This window comes from Callithrix jacchus, chromosome 5 (genome assembly GCF_049354715.1).
Source record: "Callithrix jacchus isolate 240 chromosome 5, calJac240_pri, whole genome shotgun sequence".
Taxonomy (NCBI): domain Eukaryota; kingdom Metazoa; phylum Chordata; class Mammalia; order Primates; family Cebidae; genus Callithrix; species Callithrix jacchus.
The window spans coordinates 76,392,688-76,420,089 of record NC_133506.1 but is presented as its reverse complement, the minus strand read 5'-3'; the positions used below and the strand labels follow the sequence as shown (position 1 = coordinate 76,420,089).

The following is a 27,402-nucleotide window of genomic DNA, read 5'->3' as shown; positions in this document are numbered from 1 at the left end:
AATGAACCACAGAGTAGATCACATCTGTGTGCCTCTGAGTGAGGTCCACAGATTCTGCAAATCAGAGATGCTGGTGCCACCTGGGACCTTCTGGATCAGGCCCAGCAGCTGGGACTCTATTTTGGATACTTTCCTCCTTTGATTCTGATGCACCTCAAAGCTTGAGAACCAGAGATAACCATCCATTTTACAGATGAAGAAATTGAGGCTCAAGGAAGTCAGATTCTTGGGCCAGGGTCTGAAGGCTGGTAATCGTTGTCTTGTCTGTGAAACTGATGCTCTGTAAGATTCCTTTTTTGCTAGGCATCCTAAGGATATCAGTTTTCCTGAGGTGACTTTAATTAGCAACCCAAGAATGACTGTATGGGAATAAGGTAATGAGACCTTAGCAGGACACAGTCAAGCTCCCTGGTTTGCCTAAATTACTGATGCATTTCTGAGGCAAAGGCTGGACCTCACCTGTAGATGGTCATTCAGCCAGGTGTCCAGGGTTGTGCTCGCCTGGGGGGCGGGGTGCCCTCCACCCCAAGCTATTGTTTCCCTCTTGTTTGAGAAGCCCCTTCATGCTTTCTCTGGCCTTTATCTATAAAGTGACAGCCACTTCCCTACATTCTACCAAGGAAAGAGTAAGGCCAGGCTGGCCACAGTGGCTCACACCTGTAATTCCAGCACTTTGGGAGGCTGGGTGGATCGTGTGAGGTCAAGAGTTTGAGACCGGCCTGGCCAATGTGATGAAACCCTGTCTCTACTAAAATTACAAAAATTAGCCTAGTGTACTGGCAGGCACCTGTCAGCCCAGCTACTCAAGTGGCTGAGGCAGGAGAATCGCTTGAACCTAGGAGGCAGAGGTTGCAGTGAGCTGAGATCATACCACTGTACTCCAGCCTGGGCGACAGTAAGATTCCACCTTAAAAAAAGAAAAAGAGTGGCCGGGCACGGTGGCTCAATCCTGTAATCCCAGCACTTTGGGAGGCCGAGGCAGGTGAATCACGAGGTCAAGAGATCGAGACCATCCTAGTCAACATGGTGAAACCCCATCTCTACTAAAAATGCAAAAAAAATTAGCTGGGCATGGTGGTGCATGCCTGTAATCCCAGCTACTCAGGAGGCTGAGGCAAGAGAATTGCCTGAACCCAGGAGGCAGAGGTTGCGGTGAGCCGAGATCGCACCATTGCACTCCAGCCTGGGTAACAAGAGCGTAACTCCGTCTCAAAAAAAAGAAAAAGAGTAAGGCTGTGCACAAGTCCTGGGGCCCATGTATGATGGCCTGCAGTGCCTGAGGGGGGAGCCTGCTTTCCAGATTGCTTTGTGGCTCAGGACAGAAGACACCCTAGGTCCTGCTTGGGGATCTCTGGTATTGAACCCCTAATGTAATTGCTAATAGAGCAATAGAGAACTGGAATCAAATATTCTCTTTAGAGTTGTAGGATATTAGGACACATGTGGCCTTTTCCGCTGGCAGTCCTTAATTTTCTCTACCAGAAAGATCCCAGGACTTTGGCAATTTACTGAGGACCCCAGGGCTCAGAGGTACTTACTTGGGACTCTGGTTTTCTTGCTGGTGATGGAAGATGTGAAAAGGCAATCTAAAGACTGGATGGAGCCTAACAGTCGGCTTGGCTGAGAAATCCCTCCTGGCTCTCGGGGTTGGGGGAGTGGTGAGTCGGGGAGGTAACCCAGCAGTGCCCCAGTGTACATCATGTGTATTTGGGTGTGATGTTTTGGACTCGGGGGGGTTCAGAATAAAATGTCGCGTGCTGAGTCTTTAGTGCCAGGAGGTGGTGGCCTTAACTCTCTTCTCCCCAGTGGATTCGTGGCTTCAGGCAGCAAGCGGCCCGCGGAACATTCACCAGCAGAGGGCGGCGGAAGGGTTAACTCCCCAAATCGCAGGCAGAGAAGAGGAGGGGAGACCTGCTTTGGAGCAGTTCTCTCAGAGCCTGTGCAGGAGGCTTCCTGAATTCGCCTTCAGCCTGAGAGCTGGGCGTGGGAACCGCATGGGGTCAGGGAGACCCCTGCCTGCCCTGGCCCAGAATATGGTGACTTAGGAGTTGGCAGCAGGCTGAGCATCCCTGAACTTCCCCAGTGCCTCCACTCTCAGGGAACCTGAATGGGGGGAAAAAATGTCCAATATGGAGAACAGCTTTGACGATGTTTCTTGCCTGTCTCCCCAGAACCTGGGATCCTCATCACCAAGCAAAAGGCAGAGCAAGGAAAACACCATCACAGTAAGTAGCTCCCAAGGGGCGCTCCTAGGATTGGGCTGTGGACTGGGGTGTGTGGCTGGGCTGTTGCCATGGTGATGTGGATCGCCAAGCAGAAGTGATGCCCAGCCTGGAAAGGGGGAAGTTCCAAAGCTGAGATTTCACTGAAGTTCCTCATCCATGCCCCCCTCCTACCTCCCCTTCTTCTGTCGATTTCACATTTCTCTTCTCTCCTGGTGAACAAGTGGAAGGAGGGTGGCTGGGATGATGCAGAAGCCATTTTTTCAGGGCAGGAGGGGCAGGTACGCATGCGGGAGTGGGTTGAAGGGGGTGGACTGCACTCAGTGCAAGTGATGTGACGTGTAAATTACAGCCGCGGCAGGGTTGCTTTTGTGCGGGGTAACTTCTGGAAGATGTCAAAGTTAAAAGCAAGAGAAAGTGCTCTAAGAATAGAGTTCTGAGGAATTCCTGATGAGAGCAGGCAGCTTCTGCCTAGAGTGGCCAGACTGCCTCCCAGGGCACTTCATGATGCCCACCAAGTCCCTATGTGGAGATGAGGGGGAGCCCCATGCCCCACCTCCACTCCTCCGCCCTGTGCTTGGGGCAGGTGGGGCTGGACATCATTGTGCCCTGATGGGCACAGACCTAAGAAGTGTGGTGCCAGGTTTGCTATTTTGACACAAGTGCAGGAGAGCAGGGAACAGGGGATTGCTCTCTTAGACTCCAACTCACACAGCTCTGAGCCACTCCAACCACCCCTGTAGAGACAAAACCAAGAATGGGTGCATTTCCCTGCTTCATCCAGGCTGCACATCCTGCTTTGGGAAAAAAAGTTTAGGTAAACAGTTAACAATAACAATTGCTGCTATGTTTGTGTGCATTTATTATGCACAAGTAGTGATTCAAGTGGCTCATTTAATTGTCTGTTAGCTATATGAAGTGTGAGTCATAGGATCAATATAGTATAGCGATGACGAATGTGGGCTCTGAAGCGGGAGAGTCAGTTATATGAATGACTGTGCAGCAGCCTGGGGTAAGTTTCTTGATTTCTTCCCATCTCAGTCAATATCTATCAAGTGGGGAAATGGAGGGTGGTCTGTGCTTTAGGGATGGTGTAGGGACTAAATAGGTCCATCCATGGAAAGCACTTAGAACACAGCCTGCACATAGTAAGTGCTCTGTACCCACTATCATCACCCTGTTTACAGGTGAGGAAACTGAGACACAGAGCAGCACCTTGCTCACGGTCACCTAGTGGGAAGCATCAGGATTTGAAATCTATGTCCTTACCCACCACAGTGCCCCTTCTGAATCTGGCTTGGGTACCTTGTATCATGAGCTCCTTTGGATGTCCTGTGTTGATGGAGGGTGCTTCCAAGAACTGGGCGGAATGGCTCAGCCTGCTTGGACTGGGGAGTAGCAGCAGCCTCCCTGTTACTGGTAGAGTTGATGGAGCTGGTGGGGAGGGGGTGTGGGCAGGCCCAGGTGCAGAGTTCCAGAGGGTACACAGTGCCCATCTTCAGATTGTCACAAAATGCCCCAGAATGCTGGGGCACAGCTGGAGCTCTCCAAAGTCTGAAATGCATAAAAAGGAGAGGGAGGAGCAAGATTGGGGTGGGAGTGGGAGACATATTTGATTCTAGAAGAAAAACAAAAATGCAAAATGAAAAGTGTAGTGTTATGTCATGGAGGGTTGCCTTAAAGGCACTTAGCGATGGTGCCCAGACTGCGGGGTGGAACACCTGCTGGGCTCCATCTCGCAGCCAGAGCTTCAGGTATGGTCAGAGTGGGCAGACAGGGACCCTTGTTGGGACCGCACACCTCGTCCATCCCTGCCTTCCCTGTTCCTTCCTGCTGACCTGTATCATTGCTTCTTATGAGGGAGTCTGCAACGTGTATTCTGAAGCCTCCAAGACCTTTGTTTAAAATGCAGTTTCCTGGATGGAACCCCAGACCGACAGTTGTTCTCTCTGGGGACAGACTAGAGAGTCTGCCTTTGAACCAGTGCCCCCAGAGGTTTTAAGTAAACACTCATGCCTTGGAGAATTTTTTGCCAAGGAAACTGAGCAAAGGAGGGACTGACTGAAGGTCATAAAACAAGATTAGAGTAGAGCCCAGGACTTGAACCCGTGTCTCTTAGCTGTCAGCCCAGGACATCTCCCAGTGTACCACCTGGCCTTGGCCCACATGTCTCCAGGCCTTGGTGCCCTTTCCCTTCCACACAGTATTGCTCTCCCACGCCCAGCCTCTTCCCCGGGGTTCTGATCCTCCAGAGTTCATCATTTCCCAAGAAAGAGACGCTCAGGGGAAAGGGATGGCTCAGGTCTCAGGAGGCTGGGACATGAACTTTCCTGTCCGTAATGTGCAGGGATGAGGCGAGCCACTTCCCATGCTCTGATCCACAGAGCAGAAATTTCCAGGCTTGGGCAGCAAAGGGTGGTGGGTCCAGAGCAAGAATGAAGCTGGATTCTGAAGCTCCTGCTTCTCCGCCCATAGCCTGGAGCTAGTTTTCAGGGGACAGATACATGGGCTCCCTGACAGCAGCAGGCAGGGGCTGGCAGCCTTGCTGGGTCTCATTTCCGCTGTCTCCATTGCGGGCTGGCAGGTGGAGCGTGCTGTTTGATTGGGAGTGACGGGCGCTCATGGCAGCTCACAGCCCTTGGCACAAGCATGAACGGCGTCTGAATCTAGACGGTTTCAGAAATGATGACAACAAAGCCAGCCGGCCATGCACACTCCTGGAAAGAGGAATTTGGGGACTCCTGCGATCCTCAGCTTCAGGGCTTCCCAGCATAGCCACAGAACCCTGGGTGGGAGCTAGGGGGCTAGAGGTGAACACTTGAGGTAGTGTCATTTCTGTTTCACAGAGCTCCAGGGCTGCCTTTTCCCTCTTTCATACTCTCCCAGATCAGCTTTCCTCTGGGAGAAAATTCAGAGCCTGTTTGCTTGAGCCCTGGGTTGTCAAACCCGGTCTTCCCTTCTCTGCTGCAGGCAATCTGGTCAAACAGGCCGTGTAAGGAGCTGTGGCCTCTGCTCCCCACAGGCTCCTGTGGGGCCAGGACTCAGGGGAGGGGGCGTGCCTTGGGAGCTCCCTACGTCAGACCCCTTGGGTGGGTCACGTGTGTCCAGCAGCTATCACACCATGGCCAGGTGGTTTCTGGCTTCCATGTCCTCCTGCACACCCCTCAGAGAGCTTCTGGGAGGCAGCTCTTGTGATTCTGGCTGCTCGTGTGCAGAAAAGCCCTGGCAGGGACCCCAGCTATACAGTGGACCCCAGCAGTTGGGGAGGGGTGGGAGTATTACTCTATTTCCCTGAGGGTTGGAGAAAACAGAGTTGGTGCAAGACTGAAGAGGCAGCCGGTTGAGGACGGTGGTCTCAGAGGAAGTGAGGGGGGGACTGCCTGCTGGAACTTGCCCTGAGCAGTACACATGGGGAGACATGCCCCCCACCAGGCTCCCTCTTGAGCACCCTTTTTGAGCCCCTGCCTTGGGTGGGGACCTGGCACATTTACACCTCAGTGTGTTGGAAAGGCTGAACGTGACAGAGACTAAGAGCCTAGACTAGAGCCAGCTTGCCTGGGTTCAGGCCCTGGGTCCACCATTCCGTGCACAAGCTGTGTGATCTAGCATAAGTGACTTAGCCTCTCTGTGCCTCAGTTTCCTCATCTGTAACATGAGGATGATCATAGCACCTGCCTTGTGGGGTTTTTATGAGGATTAAATGAGCTAATACGTGTAAAGCACTGAGAACTGTGGCTGCCACATTATTCACTTTTGTTGAACAAACAGAAAGTGGCAGTGAGGCTCCTGCTGTGCCTAGGCAGCCTTGGGAAGAGAGTGGGGTCTTTCCAGAGGTGTAGCTGGACCCTTGTATTAACCATCCAGAAAATGTCGCCCAGGGGAGGACAGGAATCCACATGCAGGAATGTCCTGTCCCACCTTCTCTTCCCACCTTGGGCTTTGGAGCACCACAGGACGGAGCTGTGTGGCCCTCCCTTCTGATCCAGGGACATAGGAGCCTTTACTTTGAGGTCTGGAGAAAAGTGGCGGTCCAGGAATTAGGACGCTGGTTCTAGAACCTGCTCTGCCACTTATAGCAAGCTAGAGAGTTAAACGCTCTGTGCCTCAGTTTCCTCATTCTCTGCATAAGCTTGCACTAGACCATTGCAGGTAAACATTGAGGCTCCAACTGCCTCCAGGACATCTGTGCACACACAGCTCTGACTGTGCCCCTCTGCTGCCACTGCCTCCCTCTCTCTGAAGGTACTGTTCCCCCATCTTCCATCCCAGTGAATGGAGACACGCTTATTCTCCACCCAGGCCAGTCGACTCAGGGTTTCTCAACCTCAGCACCATTGACATTTTGGGTTGGATGGCACTTTGCTGTGGCGGACTGTCCTGTGCATTACAGATATTTATCAGCTTCCCCGGCCCCTACCTATAAGAGGCCAGTAGCATCCACCCTGGGCCCCACCCAGCCATGACAACCAAAAATGTCTCCACATTGCTAGATGTTCCTGGGGTGGGGCAAAATTACCCCTGGATGGGCATCACAGAATTAACTTCACGGTGCTGCCAAGGCTCCCTGTAGAGAGCATCCCAGGTTCTTTTAATCCCCTCTTGACTGTGCTGCTCCCAGCTGCTATCATGACCCTCCCCCACCCCCCATCACTGCAGACTTCCCTGGTGGCCACAGTCACATTCTCCCTCCAGTGCATCCTCGGCGCTGCCATGGGAGTGCTCATCCCAAACAGCAACCTGATGAATCACTACTCTCCTGCAAGGCGCTTTCATAGTTCCCACTGTCCTGCTGCCTTCAGGACAGACCTTGGCACCCCAGCAAGGCCCCCTCTCACCTCGGGCTTGTCTACTCCCTGACTCTGAGCCCCAGCCAAACTGAGCAACACGGTCCCCACTTGTGGGGCATATCCTCACATCCCGGGTCCTTTTCCTTCCTGCAGTACCCTTCACCTTCCCACCCCTCTGTCTGCCTGAGCCCTACTATTACTACCTAAATCTCACCACCTCTAAGATTCCTCCCCTGAGTCCCTAGTCCTTCCAGTAACCTCAGCACCTCAGGCTTACTCTTTGGTAGATTTATCCCAAAGAATTACAGTGACTTATTTATGAAACTCTTGAGAGCAGATACTATGCCTTACCTCCCTAGCCTCCAGCCATTACACCAAGAAACATCTCCTGAGCACCCACTGTGTACCCAACACTGTACCAGTGAGGAGAGAAACTACAGGGAAAAGATGGTCCCCATCCCGTTGTAGAGCAGGCTGTCTGGCAAGGAGGAGAAACATTAAACCGTCACGAGAAATACCATTATAAATGTACACATGCAGATTGCTGGGAAGATCTGGCATAGCACGTGGCACTGAGCAGCCTTTCGACGGATGTTCGAATGGGAAGTGGACGAGCAAATAGCCCATCACATAGCTTCATGGTTGAGGCTTGAATTCTGCAGTCAGCTGATCTGGATTTGGACACTTAGCTTCTGTGATCCTTGGTGTTCTCATGTACGATGAGGCTGCTCTTCCTTCCTTGTGGAATTGCTGGAAAGAAGAAATGAGAATATATGCAAACCCCTAAGGATGGTGCCTGAGTCAGGCTCCCCTGTAGGAGTGAGGATTTGGAGAAATCCCAGTGGGCTTCCTAGGAGGGAGAAATCCCAAAACCAGAGAGGACAGAGATGGTGGCAGGCACCTTGGGGCTCCATCTGAGGCCTGGTGTCCTCAAGGAGTGGCAGAAGCAGCAGGGTGATGAGTCTTTAATGAGTCCCCACATCCTGCTGCCTTTACTCTTCAGCCCCAATCTGTTTTCTGTTCCTGCCTTAGTTTGCTAAGGATAATGGCCTCCAGCTGCATCCAAGCCCCTGCAAAGGACATGCTGTATATTCTCTGTAATGGCTGCATAGTATTCCATGCTGTCTATGTACCACATTTTCTTTATCCAGTCTATTGTTGATGAGCATTTAAGTTGATTCCATGTTGTTGCTACGGTGAATACTGCTGCAGGGAACATACATGTACATGTGTCTTTATGCAGAAAGATTTATATTCCTTTGGGCATATACCCAGTAATGGGATTGCTGGGTCAAATGATAGTTCTCTTTTTAGTTGAGGAGTCACCACATTGCTTTCCACATGGTCGAACTAATTTACACTCCCACCAACCATGTATAAGTGTTCCTTTGTCTCCACAACCTCGCCAGCACCTGTTATTTTTGACTTTTTAACTATAGCCATTCTGATTGGCATGCAGTGGTATCTCATTGTGGTTTCCATTTGCCTTTCTTCAATGATTAGCGGTGATGAGCATTTTTGCATATGCTTGTTGGCTATATATATGTTTTCTTTTGAAAAGTGTCTGGGCTGGGTGCCTGTAATCCCAACATTTTGGGAGCCTGAGTCAGGCGGATCACCTGAAGGTCAGGAGTTTGAGACCAGCCTGGCCAACATGGTGAAACCCCCATCTCTACTAAAAATATAAAAAATTAGCCAGGTATGGTGATGGGTGCCTGTAATCCCAGCTACTCAGGAGGCTGAGGCAGGAGAATCACTTGAATCTGGGAGACAGAGGTTGCACTGAGCTGAGTTTGCGCCATGGCACTCCAGCTTGTGTGACGAGAGCAAAACTTTGTCTCAAAAAAAAAGAAGAGAAAGTGTCTGTTCATGCCTTTGGCCACTTGCCATGTGGGATCTTAAGAGCAGGGCTCTGTGGCTTGTCTTCCACTGTGATGGGCACAAGGTCTTCCCCAGGGGCTGCCTCTGTCCCTGCTGAATGGGTCACAAATGCTGGTTCTCAAAGTGTTGGTCCCCAGATCTTCAGCATCACTTGAGAGCTCCAACCCCATGCAGAGCTCCTGAAGCAGACACTGGGGAAGGGGGACCCAGACACCCATGTCTTCTAGGTGACTCTGGGGCATGCTCATCCTCAACTCCAGGACAGGAAGGGAACTAAGTAGTACGTAGGCGGGTCTCAGCCGTCCTCAGTCTTCCACAGCCTTTTAGATGGTTGGCTTGGAGCCAGCCAGGATGCGTCATTGAAGGGGCTGTCCTTGGTACCATCTCCCCTTCTGGCTAGCAGGGTCTGTCTGAACAGGCCTCCTGGGGTGGGTGGTAGCATCTTTACTCTGAGGGTAGGTCACCTCGGGAAGATTCTGGGGAACAAGGCTGGGCAAGACCCGTTTCCCTTCCTGCCTGCCCACCTTTGGCCAAGCGTCTTCCTGACATAGGGAAGTTCTTTCTTTGTAGGGAAATGTTTCCCCAACAAGAGGTCAAGGCCAAGAGCAGTTTGGGTGAGAAAAGGGAAAACAGAGAGATACCTGCAGGGCAGCACATTCCGGAAGCATTCAGACCCGCCTCTGAGTACCAAAACATCTACTTATTCCTAATGCCCAGTTTACTTTAATGTCATAGTTAATTTGTCATTAAATTTGATTGAAATTTTCATGGACTGCATTATTAAGCAAAATAAAAGTGGACTATGATGACCATGATTTGCTGAAATAAGAATAATGGGAATACAAAATAAGGAATCTGTGCACTTTTGAAATCCGTCCCTTGTTTTTATGATTGCCTGCTTCTTAGCACTGGGTTGTGGAAGCCCGGGAAGGAAACTTGTCTCTGGACCCACCTTGGGGATGTAGCCTGAAACCAAGGCTTGGGGAGACAGTTTTCTGATGCTAGCCTTGAGAACCCGCCCTCCCTTCTCTCAGGCTGCTGAGGCCTGGGAGAAAACTCCCCAGCCCCAGCTGATCTTCATCTAGTCTTTGTTTTTTTAATCCATCACTGCTAATTTTTTCGAGTTCAGGAAGCTGTTTTTGTACAGGGTGCCTTAAAAAAAAAAAAAACTATCTTGGTTTTCCCCACTCATAATTACATTAAATATTTTTGACAGGATTTTTTTTTAACCCAGGCTGGAGTGTAGTGATATGATCATAACTCAACGCAGCCTCAACCTCCCAGGCTCAAGCAATCCTCCTGCTTCAGCCTCCAAAGTAGCTGGGACTATAGGCATGTGCCACCATACCTGGTTAGTTTTGTTTTTTTGTTTTTTGAAGAGACAAGGTCATGCCATGTTGCCCAGGCTGGTCTCGAACTCCTGAGCTCAAGCAATCTTCCCACCTTGGCTTCCCAAAGTTCTGGGATTACAGATGTGAACCACTATGCCCTGGCCAGGACTCTTAACATGGATAATGTATCCTTAGAAGTTACACATTTTGAAAAGGAGAAAGAGGCCTGTAATTCCATCACTTTGGGAGGCCAAGGTGGGCAGATCACTTGGAATCAGGAGTTTGAGACCAGTCTGGCCAACGTGGTAAAATCCCATCTCTACAAAAATACAAAATCTAGCCAGGGGTGGTGGCATGCACCTGTAATCCCAGCTACTCGAGAGGCTGAGGCAGGAGAATCACTTGAGCCAGGGAAACAGAGGTTGCGGTGAGCCAAGATTGCACCACTGCACTCCAGCCTGGTGATAGAGCAAGACTTCATCTCAAAAAAAGAAAAGGAGAAAGAGAAGAAGGGATTATCCTTGGGAGAATCTGGTGCACACCTGTCCTCTCCAGGGTCCTCTGCATCATTCCTGCCCCTGATCCCTCTGCTGAGTCATGTTTTCCTCAAGGGTGGTGGGGACCTCAGCCCTCGCCTTAATCACAGGTCAGACTCCTTCTTTTGCCAGGGACTTGTCCCCAGACTGTGACTGGGGTCTGTGCCCTGGCAGCCGGGGAAGGGGATATGTGCTAGATTTATTTCCAGCCACCTGGGAGCCCGCTGATCCAGAGGTCACGACTGGAGGTCAACGGGCCCGACTTTGCTGGCAGAAGAGTTTGTTGGGCCTACATGGGGTTATTGTTTTTATTATTATCATACTTAACCTTGAATTAATTGCCAGCACTGAAAAATGGAGACACTTGGCTGGGCGTGATGGCTCACCCCTGTAATCCCAGCACTTTGGGAGGCCAAGGTGGGCAGATCACCTGAGATTGGGAGTTTGAGACCAGCCTGGCCAACATGAAGAAATCCCATCTCTACTAAAAATACAAAATTAGCAGGGTGTGGTGGCACATGCCTGTAATCCCAGCTACTCGGGAGGCCGAGGCAGGAGAATAGCTTGAACTTGGAAGGTGGAGGTTGCAATGAGCCAAGATCGCACCACTGCACTGCAGCCTGGGCAACAAGAGCAAGACTCCATCTCAAAAAAAAAGAAGAAGAAGAAAAATAAAAAGAAAAGCAGACACCTTGCATGAAAATCTCCATTTTCAGCTTCCCTTGAGTTGTCATATAATCCAACCGCACCAGATTCCTCAGAAGGTCTTGACGACAGTTGGCAGGAGCTGAGCAGATTCTGCCACTTGGATGCATCTCCATAGCCTCTGACCCTTCCCCAAAGCAGAGGCTGTCTACCTTACCATCCCAGCTTCAGTTTCTGTCATACTTGGGCACCTCACTGGCTTGCACGCCCTGCCTAGCAGTGGAGTTTGTGTCCTGGGCCCAAAAACCTCAGGGCTGTGCCATTTTTTAACATGTGACATTTTCAACTTTGACGGGTGCTTGGGCTGCAAGAAGGGATTAAAAACTCATAAGGCTCAGGCCTTGTTCCCCCAGAGGAAGCAAATTAGCCCACTTCCTAGGAGAGGGGGGAGTCTGGGGCCTGAAACCACCTCCACACGGCAGGGAAAAGCCAGGGAGCATTGCAGGGCTGCTCAGTCAGAAAAGTTGGAGATGACCCGGAAATTTCTGTGCTTCACTCTCATTAGCTAGGGCCAGCCTTCCACGTGCAGCCCAGATAATAATTTTAAGCTGTATCTGTTCATATGATACACATCATGACATAAAATTTGCAAGGTAACCTCTCACTCTTGACCCTTACCCACACAGTTCCTTTCCTTGAGAACAAATGATGTTATCCGTTTCCAGAAGTAGTCTATGTGCAAATAACCAAATGCGTGTTATGCAGGTGACCTTTGAACAACATGGGGGCTAGGGATGCCCCCTCCCCATCCATAGTGCAAAATTGGCATATAACTTTGGGTTCTCCCAGAATTTAACTGCTAATAGCCTCTTGTTGACTGGAAGCCTTACTGATAATTTAATAATTTATCACATAATTTGCATGTTATGTGTATTATATGCTGTATTTTTACAGTAAAGTAAGCTAGAGAAAATGAAATGTTAAGATAATTATAAAGAAGAGAAATATGTTTGCTCATTTGTTTGTTTTTGAGATGGAGTCTTGCTCTATCTCCAGGCTGGAGTGCAGTGGCGCAATCTCGGCTCACTGCAACCTCCGCCTCCTGGGATCAAGCGATTCTTCTGTCTCAGCTTGCTGAGAAGCTGGGACTACAGGCATGCGCCACCATGCCCAGCCAATTTTTTGTGTAGTTTTAGTAGAGACAGGGTTTCACCATGTTGGCCAGGATGATCTTGATCTCTTAACCTCGTGATCTGCCTGCCTTGGCCTCCCAAAGTACTGGAATTACAGACGTGTGCCACCGCACCCAGCCAGAGAAGAGAAATATCTTTACTGTTCTTTAAGTGGAAGTGGATCGTCGTCAAGGTCTTCATTGTTACCATCTTCACATTGAATGGGCGGAGGAGGAGTAGGAAGAAAAGGGGCTTGTCTTGTCTCGGGTCACAGAGGCAGAAGAAAATATACGTATAAGTGAACCCCTGCAGTTCAAACCTGTGTTGTTCAAGGATCAACTGGGTATCTCTTTTTAAAAAGGAACTGTCATACTTTGTTTGCTTTTCTGGTTTTTTTTTTTTTTTTTTTTTTTTTGAGACGGAGTTTCGCTCTTGTTACCCAGGCTGGAGTGCAATGGCGCGATCTCAGCTCACGGCAACCTCTGCCTCCTGGGTTCAGGCAATTCTCCTGCCTCAGCCTCCCGAGTAGCTGGGATTACAGGCACGCACCACCATGCCCAGCTAATTTTTTGTATTTTTAGTAGAGACGTGCTTTCACCATGTTGACCAGGATGGTCTCAATCTGTTGACCTCATGATCCACCTGCCTCGGCCTCCCAAAGTGGTGGGATTACAGACTTGAGCCACCATGCCCGGCCTTCTGTTTATTTTTTGAGACAGCGTTTCACTCTTGTTGCCCAGACTGGAGTGCAATGGCACAGTCTCGGCTCACTGCAACCTCTGCCTCCCGGGCTCAAGTGATTTTTCTGTCTCGGCCTCCCAAGTAGCTGGGATTACAGGTACCCACCACCACACCCAGCTAATTTTTGTATTTTTAATAGAGACGGGATTTTGCCATGTTGGCCAGAGTGCTCTTGAACTCCTGACCTCAGGTGATCCACCTGCCTTGGCCTCCCAAAGTGCTGGGATTACAGGAGTGAGCCACCACACCTGGCATTTGTTTGCTTTTTTTTTTTTTTAACCTTCACCTAACCCTATACCCTGGCACACTTTCCTTATTAAATTTAAGAACTTTATCACCGTCTTCTTTGTGATTTCCATAGATGGCTGTCAGTCTCATACTTTGTTTAGCCATTCCTCTACTGATGGACATTGGAGTTGTTTTCTAGCCTTTAGCTGCCACAAACAGTGCTGTAGCGAAAAAGCGTATATGGACATCACTGCACCCATGCAACTGTATCTGTAAGGTAGACTCTTAATGCCATTGCTGGGTCAAAGGCACTGGATGATTGCAATTTTGATCCTATGGAACTGCCCTCTAGAGAGGTTGTAGTGGTTCACAGCCCCTCTGGAATGGGGATGAGCCCCTGTTGCCCCTCAGGTGAAATGCGGGCCCTGGGAGTATGGGAAGATCCCTGTGCATGTTCTGGCAATAGGGAGCCTGCTCTAGTGCCGTTAGTGCCATGTCCCCCAGGAGCAAAGCCTTCCTTGCTATTCCAGTCTCCAATAAAGTCATACTTTCTTGTTCTGTGCCCTCCAGATAAACTGTGTGACCTTCCCCCACCCGGACACAATGCCAGAACAGCAGCTGCTGAAACCAACGGAATGGAGCTACTGCGACTACTTCTGGGTAAGCAGTGCCTCGGTTTCCCCCACACCGTGACCCCGATGATGAGGAGTGGACACCCAGGGTGGGCAGAGGGACCTGGATCTCAGAGTGGAGGGGACTTTCTTGTGGAAGCCTGAAGGGCTGGCATTAGATTTTGTATCTGAGACAGGAACTTGGGACCCTCTTGGAGTCCAGATCATTCCATGCATCTCAGGGATTCAGCAGGACTTTGGTTCACATTAGAGACCCTTCACCCAGAATGTGGGTTAGCCAAGGTCCCACATTTTCTTTCATGCTCAGTGAAAGCAGAAGACTAGAATCCACCTCCATACATGAACGTGGGCTGCATACCTGCTTGCCACTTCCACCTGAGGGACCTTGGACAAGTACTTCACCTCCTTGGGCCTGACTATACTCATCAGAATTGTGAGGAGGTTGGGCACAGGATCTTCAGAGAGCTGCAGCTGGGATAATCCTGTAGTTTTAAACTTTTGCAGATTGCTTAGCGACCAGAGTTTGGGTTTTGCAAGATTGAAAAAAGTTCTTTGGGTGGATGGTGGTGATGGTAGCAGAACAATGTAAATGAATGTAATGCCACTGAACTGTGTACTTAAAAATGGCCAAAATGGTCAGTTGTATGCTAGGTGTATTTTTTTCACAATTCAAATAAATACATTTCTAGAAATGCGGAGTCCTGTGCCGCAGAACGTTCTGGGAATGTTCCTGAGCATTTGCATGTGAAAGTTACAGTGACTTTCAAGATTAGATCACCCCTTTCTGGAATCAGATAGTGGGGATGGTCACACAACCCTGGGAATGTGTTAAAAGCCACTCAATGGTAACACTTAAAAAGAAAAAAGTGTCCTAAGACCCCAAGGAACAATAACAAGTAAAAACTTGTTTTCATCACTGTGCAGAATAGATTATCTACATTTTTGTTTGTTTTTTGAGATGGAGTCTCACTCTGTCTCACCCAGGCTGGAGTGCATGGTGCGATCTTGGCTCACTGCAGCCTCTGCCTCCTGAGTTCAAGGGAGTCTCCTGTCTCAGCCTCCCGAGTAGCCGGGGCTATATGTGTGTGCCACCACACCCAGCTAATTTTTTTGATTTTGTTTGTTTGTTTTTGTTTTTTTCATTTAGAGACAGGGTTTCACCATGTTGGTCAGGCTGGCCTTGAACTTCTGACCTCAGGTCACCCACCCACCTTGGCCTCCCAAAGTGCTGGTGTTATAGGTGTGAGCCACCACCCATCCAGATTATCTACACTTTCTTAGATTTGCTAACCAAATACTAGACAAACGTTCTTTTTTCTTTCTACAAAATCACTTGTACCTTAGAAGACATACAGAGATCCCTGTTGCCTCCACCTCTCACCAAGGCACAATTTCTGTAGGTCCAGCTCTGCTGTGTCCAAGGTAGAGATCTGTGCACATGTTGAGGAAACAGTGTAAAGGGGCTTATCTTTGGCATCAGACAGACCCGGGCAGGTGAGCTCAGAGGCGTGGGGTGAGCAAGCATCAGAGTGTGCAAGAATTTCTCCGCCCCAGTAAGTGAGTTTTATTCTGCTTGCAGAAGGTGGATGATCTGATTCGCAGGCATTGTGCAGGCAGGGTGGGCAGTTGACAGGTGAGTGGAAGAGATCAGGAAAGGTGGTGGTGGTGGCCGAGCGGGAGAGATGTAGCTGGATTTGGAAACATCATCCCTCAAGATGGGTGCAGTAAATGGAGCGTTCAGGGAGAGTGGTTTGAGCCCCAGAAATGGGGGTATCCTGGGAGCTGGAGGGTCAGCGTGTGGGGTCTCAAGTCTTGGAAAGCCGGAAGGAATGTGGGATGCTGCCCACAGCATCTGGAGGGCAACACTTGTGAGTTCTTATCTTAACTCAAGCTCTCTGGGGACTCTGATTCTTTATCTGCAATCCACTTATCTCCCTGACCATCCAAGGCCTTTTCCACTAATAGAAATTTCTCTCTCCTGACACAGCCATTAAAGCCTGTTTCTTCTGGCTGGTTTTCCCGAGAGTGCATGGAGAGCTCAGTGTATTCATTCTAGAAGGGAGGCAGATTTGAGCTCAGTATTTGGGTAATTTTCCTTCTGCTTTTTCATCAAGGTGTAACATTCACAGAGTGAAGTGCAGCGATCTTCAGTGGACACTGCTTTTAAACTGCAAGAGCAGCCCCACTGTGACCCTGTGGGACGGTGATCTCCCTGTCATCAGGGATGTTAGCAGTGTGTCCAGAGGGGTTTGAGTTATGGTACCGGAGGGAGGTGTCCCACCCTGGGGGGGAATGGGAAGGGGTCCATAAAATTCTTCATCTACTTGATGATGGTAAAATGGGGGTTCCCTGCAGGCATCAGCCACCCCTTTTCTTTCTCCTAAGATGTCTGATCTGGATGGGACCTGGGAGGTACAGCCCACTCCTATTTCAAGGGGCTGATCTTAGGGATTAGACAGTCCTGGACTTGCCACACTGTGGCTGAGCAGACACAAGAACCTGGGTCCTACCAGATGCTGGGGCACTGTTCCCACCATTGCACCTCTCCCTCTGGGATATCAAAAACCTGTTCTGAACACCTTCCATTAAGTCCCAAAGTTTGACCCTGGGTTCCTGATAGGGAAAAGCTGTGAGGAGGAAGAGACTTTTAGGCATGGTGATGGCCAGTGCCTGGGATGGCCCTAGGTGCTGGTGCTCCAGCAGCCACAGCTGTGCAGGGCAATGTGTGGGTGAATCTCAGACAGGCGAGTGGCAGGAAAGGGGCATTCAGGGATGCTTGAAGAAATGCAGGTAAAACAAAATAAATCGTTTAATTTTGAAATTTTAAGAATATTTGCAAAATTAATTGGGTCCTAAGTATTTATTTAATTGACTTACACATCTTCCCCAAGTTCAGACCTTTTTTTAAAAGTAACTAATAATACATTTATTGATATGTGCTTACATGATATGTGCTTAGCCATGTATATACATAGATGGATGTCATTTACCCTGAAATGACCATTTGAGAGCAGGGCTGTTACTTCCTCAGTTTTGCAGATGAAGAAGCTTAGGCCTGGAGTGAGTGAAGAACTTGGCCAAGGTCACCCAGCCAGTATTTCAGGGCAACCTGTCCTGTTCTCTGCCCTGGCTTCCCTTCAGCCCACTTTCTCCCTGATTTTTACTTCTTTCCTGTGATCTGTTATGAATGTGTTGGTTAGAGGGTGTCACTGCCCTGCCAGTGTACGAAGCTGGTAGAAGACAGGGTGGCTTAAGGCTGAGTCCAGCTTGGAGTCAGAACATCAGGCGTCGCCGAGGGTCAAGCCAGTCTCTGCAGCCACCTGGTTGGAAGTCATAGGCTGTTAGGCATCACAGCTGCTGCTCTTGGACACTTGCCCTTCTTCCTCTTGGTTCCCAGGCTGGGACGGTTAAGGTGCTTGGATGTGGGGATGCAGCAACCATAAGAGCCTGAGCATGAGAAGGCGCTGTTGGGAGTAGGGGCACCAGGAGAGAGTTCCGAGTTAGGGCAGCAGAGACGGCTGCTCCCATCCCTCCGCTTATGCTGGGCTAGGGTTGTCAGGCATGTCTAGGCACTGTCCTCCCTCCAAGCCATTCTCTCTGGCTCCAGACTAAGACATGCCCTAAACGCTTGTGCTCTGCTTCCTTTGTAGGCTGATAAGAAGGACCCCCAAGGCAATGGCACTGTGGCTGGCTTTGAACTACTGCTCCAGAAACAGCTGAAGGGCAAACAGATGCAGAAGGAGATGTCAGAATTCATCCGGGAAAGGTGAAGCCTGGGCCTCTCTCAGCCCTGGGGCCTGGCACCAGTGTTCCCTTTGGCCAGGGGGTGACAGCAGCAGGACTCAGCCCTGCACATTCAGCATTGGGCTGGTTAGAGTCAGGTCACAAACCCATGGGCCCTGGGATAGATCTGGCCAGCAGATGTGTAGCTTTAGCTGATAGAGTGTTTTTAAAGATTTGAACCAACACTTAATTGGTAGATTTCATATTAAAATCTGGATATTTAGCACATCTCGAAAGAGCAGAAGTGTTGGCAGGATTGCCTCCACATCCCTCATTCTACAATTGGTTAGAGCTGAATAGCAGCTACTCTTGTAGAGGGGGTGTGTGTTTTCATTTTGCCACAGTCTCCACCGCTCCCAACTGTCTTCCTCTGCAGACTTCTTCACTCCTTTACTTACATACCTGGCCATTATCTGAAGCACTGCCCTTGACCATAACCAATGGGAATGTGACAGTTCAATTCATCTTTAGCTAAAACTGTGTCCAGGGCATGAGATGCAGAGCCCTCCTACTACCCCATCCCTACCTCAGGGATTAATCTACAGAGGCTGGGAACACAGATGAAGAAACAAGAAATTTAGCCCAATGGAAATGGAGAAATCTACAAAGAGAAAGAGAAGTTCCTTCTCTATCTCCTTATTCTTCTCCCTCCCACCCTACCCCCTCTCTGACTCTCTCTCTCCCACTCCCAGTTCTGAGGCTCTGTTAAGCACACACCCACGTACCCACATATCTGCACATACCCCCCATCACACATGTATGTGCACGCATACACACACGCACATGCACACCTTTCCATCTCAAGTTTTTAATGCATATTGGAAATATAGTGAATTGTAATATCTTCTAAAAATATTTCTTTTTTAATTATAACTGCAATAATCAGTAATAATGCTTTGGCTTTTTTTTTTTTTTTTTTCCTGAGACAAAGTCTTGCTTTTTTCACCCAGGCTGGAGTGCAGTGGCACGATCTCGGCTTACTGCAACCTCCGCCTCCTGGGTTCAAGCTGTTCTCCTGCCTCAGCCTCCTGAGTAACTGGGATTGCAGATGTCTGCCATCATGCCAGGCTAATTTTTGTATTTTTAGTGGAGGTGGGGTTTCACCACGTTGGCCAGGCTGGTCTCGAACTCCTGACCTCATGATCCACCTGCCTCGGCCTCCCAAAGTGCTGGGATTACAGGCGTGAGCCACTGTGCCTGGCAGCCTTGGCGTTTTAAAGCACCCCTTTCCTTTAGAGGGCCTATCATCAGATGAGATAGGACGTGTTCAGGGTGCAATGGCCATAGACAGAGGGCCTATTTTCAATTTGTATAATCATATCCTTATTTTATGACCCATTAAACTGGTGGGAAATTGAGAGGTTGCATAGCTCGGGTGTGAGGAAACTGGTATAAAACAGGCAGATAGGAAAATGGCCACAAGAGCCAAAGCTTGAACATGCTTCTGGTTTATATTTCCATAACAACGTCTTGTTAGCCAATAAATGGAAACTGCCATTTCAGGACGTTCTGGGCTTCCTAGGGAAAATGCACACACTTGTAACTTTTCTCGATCCACCTTGGGATCTTGCAGGGAAGGCCTTTTAGTGCCAGGAGAGGTGGGATCCGAGGCTCAGGATTGGTAGCTGGCCTGGCTCAAGGACAAGTGCTGGCTCGTCTGCTGGGGCCTTGGTTTCGGGAAGTGGGGCAGACATGGAGGTGACACATGCTTTGGGCCTGGAGGTGAGACACAGGAGGCAGACAGCGTATGTACCTCCCGTGTCTGTGTGCAGTCCGCACTGAGGAGCTGGGAAGGTGGCATGGATAGATGTACTTTCTAGAGATGCCTCTTGGCCACAGTCTGGAGGTGAAGGGAGGGGGAATGGAGAGGAAGTGACAGAGGTGGATCAGTCAGAATTAGACTCAGAGGACCTGGAGACCAGCAGAAGGTGAAGGTGAGAGGAAAGCAGTGCAAAAAGGAACAAGACTGTGAGTCTCTTGATGCCAAGTCATGCAATTATTATTACTCGGAATGCTGCTGCCAGGCTTTGTCAGCTGCCCTCTCTCCATCATTGCACCCTTTGGGTGTGGCTGCTTGAGCAGCTGAGAAGCAAAGGCTATGGTCCCAGCATCTCTGGAGCTTCTCTGTTCACCGTGTGATGGACCGGGGGCTCTCTGATGCCTAGGCTCTGGCCAGCTCTGGTTGGTATAAGCATAACTACTCTGTCTCCCACCGTGGCCCAGAGGACCACTTAGGTGGTAAACAATACCTCTGACTACGTGCTTAACATGGACCTGCCGCATAATACAGGACACTCCCTGGCAAGTTGCTTTGCAAATGTGTCAAGGGCCTGCCTGGAAGCTACATCCAAGGCAACTTTCCTCTCCAGGGAAATAGAATCTACCTGCTGCCCTGGGCATTGCCAGGTTTCCATGGAAATACTTGTACCCAGCGGGCTTGACAATCAGAGGCATTGAGGGGTGTGAGACAGTAGGGAGATCCTCTGTTCCTGCTGCCTCGAGGGTCTGAGACCACCTGGGAATTCTGGGGCTGGAAGCGAGAGGGAATAGCACTGGGTATTGCTGCTAGTCCATCATGAGTTGCAAGCATTCATTCCTTCCTTCATTCATTCATTTATTCATTCAGGGGTCTCTCATGTTTCCCACTCTGTGCTAGGAACTATGTAAATGGCAGTTCTCATCTTCACAGCCCTAGGAGACCGGAGAAAATATTGCAGATGAGGAGATGGAGGGCCAGAGAGTTTGGTTCATTCATTTATCCCACAAGTATTTATTAAGCACCGACTGCATGTCAGGTGGACAGGCAAGAGTCATGTCGTCTCAGAGCTTATGGCCTAGTGGGTTCCTTTCCATGGCTGAGGTGTGCAGGGCAGCAGGGAAGACCCACGATCTGACACTGGAGAGCTGATGTGTGTTGGGTTTTCTTTCTTTGCAGGATAAAGATTGAAGAAGACTATGCGAAGAACTTGGCAAAGCTCTCTCAGAACTCCTTGGCTTCACAGGAGGAAGGGTGAGTGGATAGGAGAGAAGTGGGAGTGGAGAGTATGGGGGGGGTCACTGAGGAAGAGGGGATCAGCCACTCATTGATCACTGGCATGGCCCCACTTTGGATGGGGAGATCTCCATAGGCCTGGCTCAAAGTGGGCACTCATGGCTCAATCGGTGCTCATGACTTAAGGTGTGTGCCCATTGCCCAAGCTGGGCACCTGTGACTCAAAGCATAGGCATCCACGCTCAAAGGGGCACTTCGGCCGGGTGCAGTGGCTCATGCCCATAATCCCAGCACTTTCGGAGGCCGAGGGGGTTGGATCACAAGGTCAGTTTGAGACCAGCCTGGCCAACATAGTGAAACCGCATCTCTACTGAAAATACAAAAATTCACTGGGCATGGTGGCAGGTGCCTATAGTCCCCGCTACTCTGGAGGCTGAGGCAGGAGAATAGCTTGAACCGGGAGGCGGAGGTTGCAGTGAGCTGAGACTGCACCATTGCACTCCAGCCTGGGTGACAGAGCAAGAGTCTGTCTCAAAAAAAAAAAAAAGGCACTTCCACATTGTCTTCTCTGTAGTGACCCAGGGCCACCTTCTAGAGGCTGGAGTATGTCAGAATTGTCTCTGGTCTGACCAGAGCTGGTAGCTGGGCAGCAGCCCCTAGATGGCCACTTCAGCTCCCCTTTCTCTAGGGCTAGGCTGGGAGGAAGCTGGGTCTGAGAGGGTGTTGTTTAGATCTCTCTCCTGTGGGCTTGAGGCATAGGCTCCCCTTCCCACTGATGCTGTGACTATCCGGACCTCCTTGAGTGGGACCTGGGCACTGCCAGGTTTCAATTTGTGTAACCAAATCCTTATTTTATGACCCATTAAACTGGGGTAATTGAAAGGTTGCATAGCTCGGTTGCAGACTTTTTAATGGTATAAAGAGAGAAGCCTGGAGAAGCTTAACGTGACCCTCCCAGCCACAGAAGGATTCCTAGTGGGTAAAAAGTCTGAGCGCTTGTGCACCCCTGTGGGGAATGGAAAACGGTACAGCCACTGTGGGAAATAGTCTGGTTGTTTCTCAAAAAGCTAAACATAGAATTACCATATGACCCAGCAATTCCATTCCTAGGTTGAAACCCAAAAGAATTGAGTGCAGGCACTCAAAGTAATACATTTATACACATGTACAGAGCAGCAACATTTATAATAGCCAAAATATGGAAACAACCCACATTCCACCCGGGGATGAGTGGATAAACAAATATTGGGGTATGCACAGTGGATATCCATGGATAGATGATGGAATATTATTCAGCCATGAAAAGGAATGGAATACTAACACATGCTACTGTGTGGATAAGCCTTGGAAACATTCTGCAAAGTGAAAAAAGTGATGCACTATAAGTGCATAATTACATTTACATGAAAAGTCCAGAACAGGCAAGCCCATGGAAACAGAAAGTAGACTGTCATTTGCTAGAGGCTGGGGGAGGAGGGAATGGGTTGTGACTGCTTGGTGGGTACTGGGTTTCCTTTTGGAGTGTGTATTCATCTGCTTGGGCAGCCACAACAAGATGTCCCAGACTGGGTGGCTGAAGCTACAGGAATTTATTTTTGTGTGACTCTGGAGGCTGGGAAGTCCAAGATCAAGGTGCCAGGCAGCAGGGTTGGTGTCTGGTAAGGAGTCTCCCACTGGGTTGCAGATGGCCACCTTCTCACTGTGTGTTCATGGAGCCTTTCCTTGGTGTGTGCTCAGAGAGGGCGAGAGCTCTGTGATGTCTGGTTTTTTTTGTTTGTTCGTTTGTTTTGTTTTGTTTTCTTGGGAGACAGAGTCTTGCTCTGTCACCCCGGCTGGAGTGCAATGACCTGATCTCGGCTCACTGCAACCTCCTCCTCCCAAGTAGCTAGGACTACAGATGTGTGCCACCCGGCTAATTTTTTTATATTTCTCGTAGAGACAGGGTTTCACCATGTTGGTCAGGCTGGTCTTGAACTCCTGACCTCAGGCAATCCAGCTGCCTCGGCCTCCCAAACTGCTGGAATTACAGGTGTGAGCCACTGCGCCCAGCTGATGTCTATTTTTATAAGGACACTAATCCTGTCAGATCAGGGCTGCATCCTGATGGCCTCATTTAATCTCAGTTACTTCCTTAAAGGCCCCGTTGCCAAATGCAGCCACATGGGTGGGGTTAGGGTTTCCACATAAGAATTTTGGCAGGACACAAACCTTCAGTCCATAATAGCATGATGAAAATGTTTTGGAACTAGACAGAGGTGGTAGTGGCATTCACAAAACAGGCGTTTGATTTGGTCTTGGCCTAAATGTGCCTAGATTTTTCACTTTTTAATGGTTAATTTTATGTTTTGTGAATTTGACCTCAATAAAAAAATATATAAAGACTCTCAGGAGGTTAGAGATGAAAAAGTCCCCAGAGGTCCTCTCCATTCCGACCCCCTCTGGTGCTGGTCTGTGTTTGAATTCCTCCTCCAAGGGGGAGTGAACCCCCGAGGAAGGAAGACCTTCTGTTGTGGGGTGGTTGTGGTTGTCAGTGAGCCGTGATGTTGAACCAGTCCAAATCTGCCTTTATGGCTTGAAATCCTTCAGGGAACCGAGATTTTGCCAACCCAAATGTGGCTTTGATTAAGCCCTCCACATGGGCTGGCTGTGCAGCCAGGCAGCCTCCTTTGAATAGTTCTCACCCTCCCCACCAACCACAGACCACAGGGTGGCCCAGCAAGGCCAGCGTCCCTTCCACAGATGTAAATGAGGTTCGTTCATTCCTGGCCTCCACCTGGTCTGTGCACGGGACCTGAGATAGGGGCAGGAAGGGGGCACGTAGAGGAGTGGCGATCGCTGCCTGGGAGGGAGCTTTCCTAAGTATCCCGCTGCCGCTGTGCCACTCCAGAGTCTTCTGGCTTCCACCTCTCCGGCCTGGGCTGCTGCCAAGGACACTGTGTCCTGGCCAACACACAGAGCATATGCTCCTCACCCGAGCAGTCCAGCTCTGTGAGTCAGGCCCATACTGCCATACTGTACACACATGCATAGACAAACAAAGAGGCAAACACAGCACAAGCTCACATACACGCTTCAGGGCCATTGCCCTGTATGTGTACACATTTCCCCTCACCCTGCACGCACACACAGCAGCGCGTGCACACACTCCTGCAGCAGGCAATGGAGCATGAACACATGAGCCCCCTCCATACAATGTGCAATGACACTGATTTACATTTACACACAGCTTTGGACATTTAACCCCATCTCCCTGAAGGCTTTCAAAGCAAAGCAGGAGCCTAGAAATTTGGAGCAGTTGAGGAAGATGCTGATCAGGGAGGCTTCAGTGGCTTTTGCAATTCAACTTGTGTCCAAATTAGATTTCACAGGGCATGGGCACACGGGTAAATAGACTGAGTTCAGTTGTTTATTCTGCCTTGAGTTTTTCTCTCCTGTGTGGAAAGGAAATAGGATTTTGGGTTTCCTAGTTGGCAGTCATGATGACAACACGCATTTAGATTTGGTGTGCTTCAAACTGTGTTTTGGAACAGAGACATATCTCAGGCTTTGTGCTGTTTTTCATTAACCATTTATCAGATGAAAAATCTCTTTTCAAATGAGAGAATTTGTAAGCAGCTTTTTAATAAATGGAGAAGTGACTCCAAAGAGCCTGGAAATTGGAGAGCAGGGAGGCCTTCACCAAGGATGTGCTGGCGTCTGCAGAGATGTCCTCCCAATTAGGAGTGCCGGGGATGGAGGTAGAACTGAGGACGTCGTGTCGGGTGGAAAACCATGGTTCTTCCTTTCCTCCCATTGCCCAGAGATGACATTCTCGGGTCACTATGGCTATCCCCGGACCAGTTACCTGCCATGTGCTCTGCTGACAGTAGACTGACAGCTCTGTAGAAAGATACACATGCTCACACAAAGTGTAGGCACTGCCCGGGGCCCGGGGCCTTTTTGGCTTCTGTGGCTCTTGTTCATCCCTCCCGCAGGCTGCTGTGTGTCGCTCAGCTACAGGGGGCAAACCCCTCTTACCTCACTTTAATCGAGTTCCCACTCCTCCCAGGACAGCTTCTGTAAGCTTCTTATAGTGTTGGCTTTTACCCTGGATCTAGGAGGCGTGTTGAGATCATTTGTGTGTATGGCATGAGGCAGGGCCAAGATTCCTTTTCCTCCTATAGATGTATGGCTGTCTCTGCACCATTTGTTAACAAGACCATCTCTTTCCCCCGTGGAAACACCTTGACCTCTGCTGCAGATCAGTCGGCCCTACCTGGGTGACTATTCTGTTCTGCTGATCTGTGTAATGGCCGAGACTGCTTCCATCACCCCTGGACCTCCTACCCACCTGTTGAATCAGGTGGGGCACCCAAGCCACCCAGAGGGCGTGGAGTGCCCCAGCACAGCTTCCTGGAGCTCAGGCCCTTCAGGCGAAGACTAAGGTCAACAGCTTAGATTGTCCCATTTCATACTCCAACACTTCTCTGGTGGCTTCCCTGCCGGGATCACTGAGGGGAACTGTCTTTGATGCTGGACTGCTAGATAAAATCAGGCAGTCATTTCCCATAAACACCCACCTCAGCCTGAGCCAGCACTACTACCACACAGGCCTGGCCAGCGATCAGAGGGATCTGCTGTGCTCTGCCGGGCAATTCCTCACTGCTGGCTGCTCTGCTCCAGACCCAGAAGCCTCAGCGCACGCTGTCTTTTAATCAGCTTTTGCCACTCGACTTTAATGAATTCTCTGGGGGAAGTGGCTTTTGGATGATATATTAAGTCAACTGAACAGTCAGCCTGAATTTACTGGCTGTGTTGAAGAGGTTGGGAGCAAGAAAGCAGGGGTGTCATTTGGAGGGGTCAGGGGGTTAAAGAGCTCCAAATCATGCAGAATGAGGCCTGCACTGACAAGTCTTAGGGACTTCAGGAGATCTCTTCTACACGAAGCCTCTCCGCAGAGTGGAGAAGTGATCCTGCTGAGAGGACCTGGCCCTTCTCTAGTGAGCTGTGGGCAGCATCGGGCTCACAGCTAGAGAAGTGGTGCTAGAGGGAACTGTGCTTCCGAGGATGGCAATGGGAGCCTTCTCTGCTCTGCAGCTGCATCCAGTTCACTAGACCCACACGGTCTATCTTTGCCCCTCCTGGAAGCCAAGCAGCCTGGGGTTTTGCCCATAAGCAGGGCTGTGAGGTACCTTCTGTTTGAAAAGAGCTTCTCCCTGGAATGGAACCTGTTTTCCTTCCTTGATTTATTAACAGATGCTTGCACCCCTCATCAGCAAACCAGGGAGGGGTGACGTGAAAGGCTCTGGGGCCAGTGACAGCCCAGGGGTCAAGGCCCTTACTGCAGCTGAGACTTTGGAACTTCCCCATACCTGCTTCCTGCACCTCCCCTGGTCTTTGCCAGCCTCTGGGTTTCTAGAAATCCCCACAGCCACTCGGCTCTGTGCCACAGTCCATTCACTTAGCTCTAGAGGTAAGGTGAGCTCACTCGGACCCTGTGAGTCGAAACATGATGCCTTTGTCTGGTTTCTGCCTGGCCTATGCCTCATCCACGTCCGCATTCTCAGTTGTCAAACCTCCCTAAGACCTGGGGTCGAGCCCCACTGTCCCACTCAGGAAGGGCTTTGGCTTCTGACCTGAGTCTGGTGGTCTTTGTGTTGCAGCTCCCTGGGAGAAGCATGGGCCCAGGTGAAGAAGAGCCTTGCAGACGAAGCAGAAGTTCATCTCAAGTTCTCTGCCAAGGTAATGTCTCCCTGCAGCCTCTCTCAGTTGGTCTTACACACTGGGGTGCTGAAAAACAGTTAATAACTATCCCTCCAACTTGCCGTGTTTGCCACTTTCCCTGGTGTAAACTTCAAGCTATTAACATGAAGTCACGGAATATGGAGTTGGGAGGAGATGCCCATAGCTCACCAGAGGTGGTGTTTTTATACAGATACGGTAGTACCCATAACCATCAATATCCAAGAGTGTGGAAAATAGTAGAGTGTAGTTAGGAAGTGGTAAGTGCTGACTGTGTATTTCCTTTTTTGTTGTTTTTTTAATTTTTTTTTTAAAGACAAAGTCTCACTCTGTTGCCCAGGCTGGAATGGAATGGAGTGATCATAGCTCACTGCAGCCTCTGCCTCCTGGGCTCAAATGATCCTCCCACCTCAGCCTCCCAAGTAGCTGGGACAACAGGTATATGCAACTACACCTGGGTAATTTTTTATTTCTTTGTAGAGATGAGATCTTGCTCTTTCTCCCAGGCTGGTCTCAAACTCCTGGCTTGAAGCACTCTTCCTGCCTCTGCCTCCCAAAATGCTGGGATCACAGACGTAAGCCACTATACCTGGCCTATTACCTTTGGTTTTACTATAATTTATTTAATTAAGTTTATATTATTTCCTTTTTAATAATGGCTGTGTTTAACAACCAGCAAACAGAATTCATGAAAATTTAATATTCAGATCTTGGGAGCCATTGGGAGCGGG

At 49.7% G+C, this 27,402-nt stretch overlaps 1 protein-coding gene across 5 annotated transcripts in view; it reads left to right on the top strand.

Moving 5' to 3' along the window:
• Positions 1 to 27,402, top strand: part of GAS7 (growth arrest specific 7) — a 283,345-nt gene that overhangs the window by 233,477 nt on the left and 22,466 nt on the right. For all 5 annotated transcript variants that reach the window (XM_002747912.6, XM_035300035.3, XM_008996523.5 and 2 more), the window contains 5 exons: positions 2,172 to 2,225; positions 14,114 to 14,203; positions 17,826 to 17,941; positions 20,894 to 20,968; positions 26,593 to 26,671. In XM_002747912.6, coding sequence (XP_002747958.3) covers positions 2,172 to 2,225; positions 14,114 to 14,203; positions 17,826 to 17,941; positions 20,894 to 20,968; positions 26,593 to 26,671 — 414 coding nt within the window. The remainder of the gene's footprint in view (positions 1 to 2,171; positions 2,226 to 14,113; positions 14,204 to 17,825; positions 17,942 to 20,893; positions 20,969 to 26,592; positions 26,672 to 27,402) is intronic.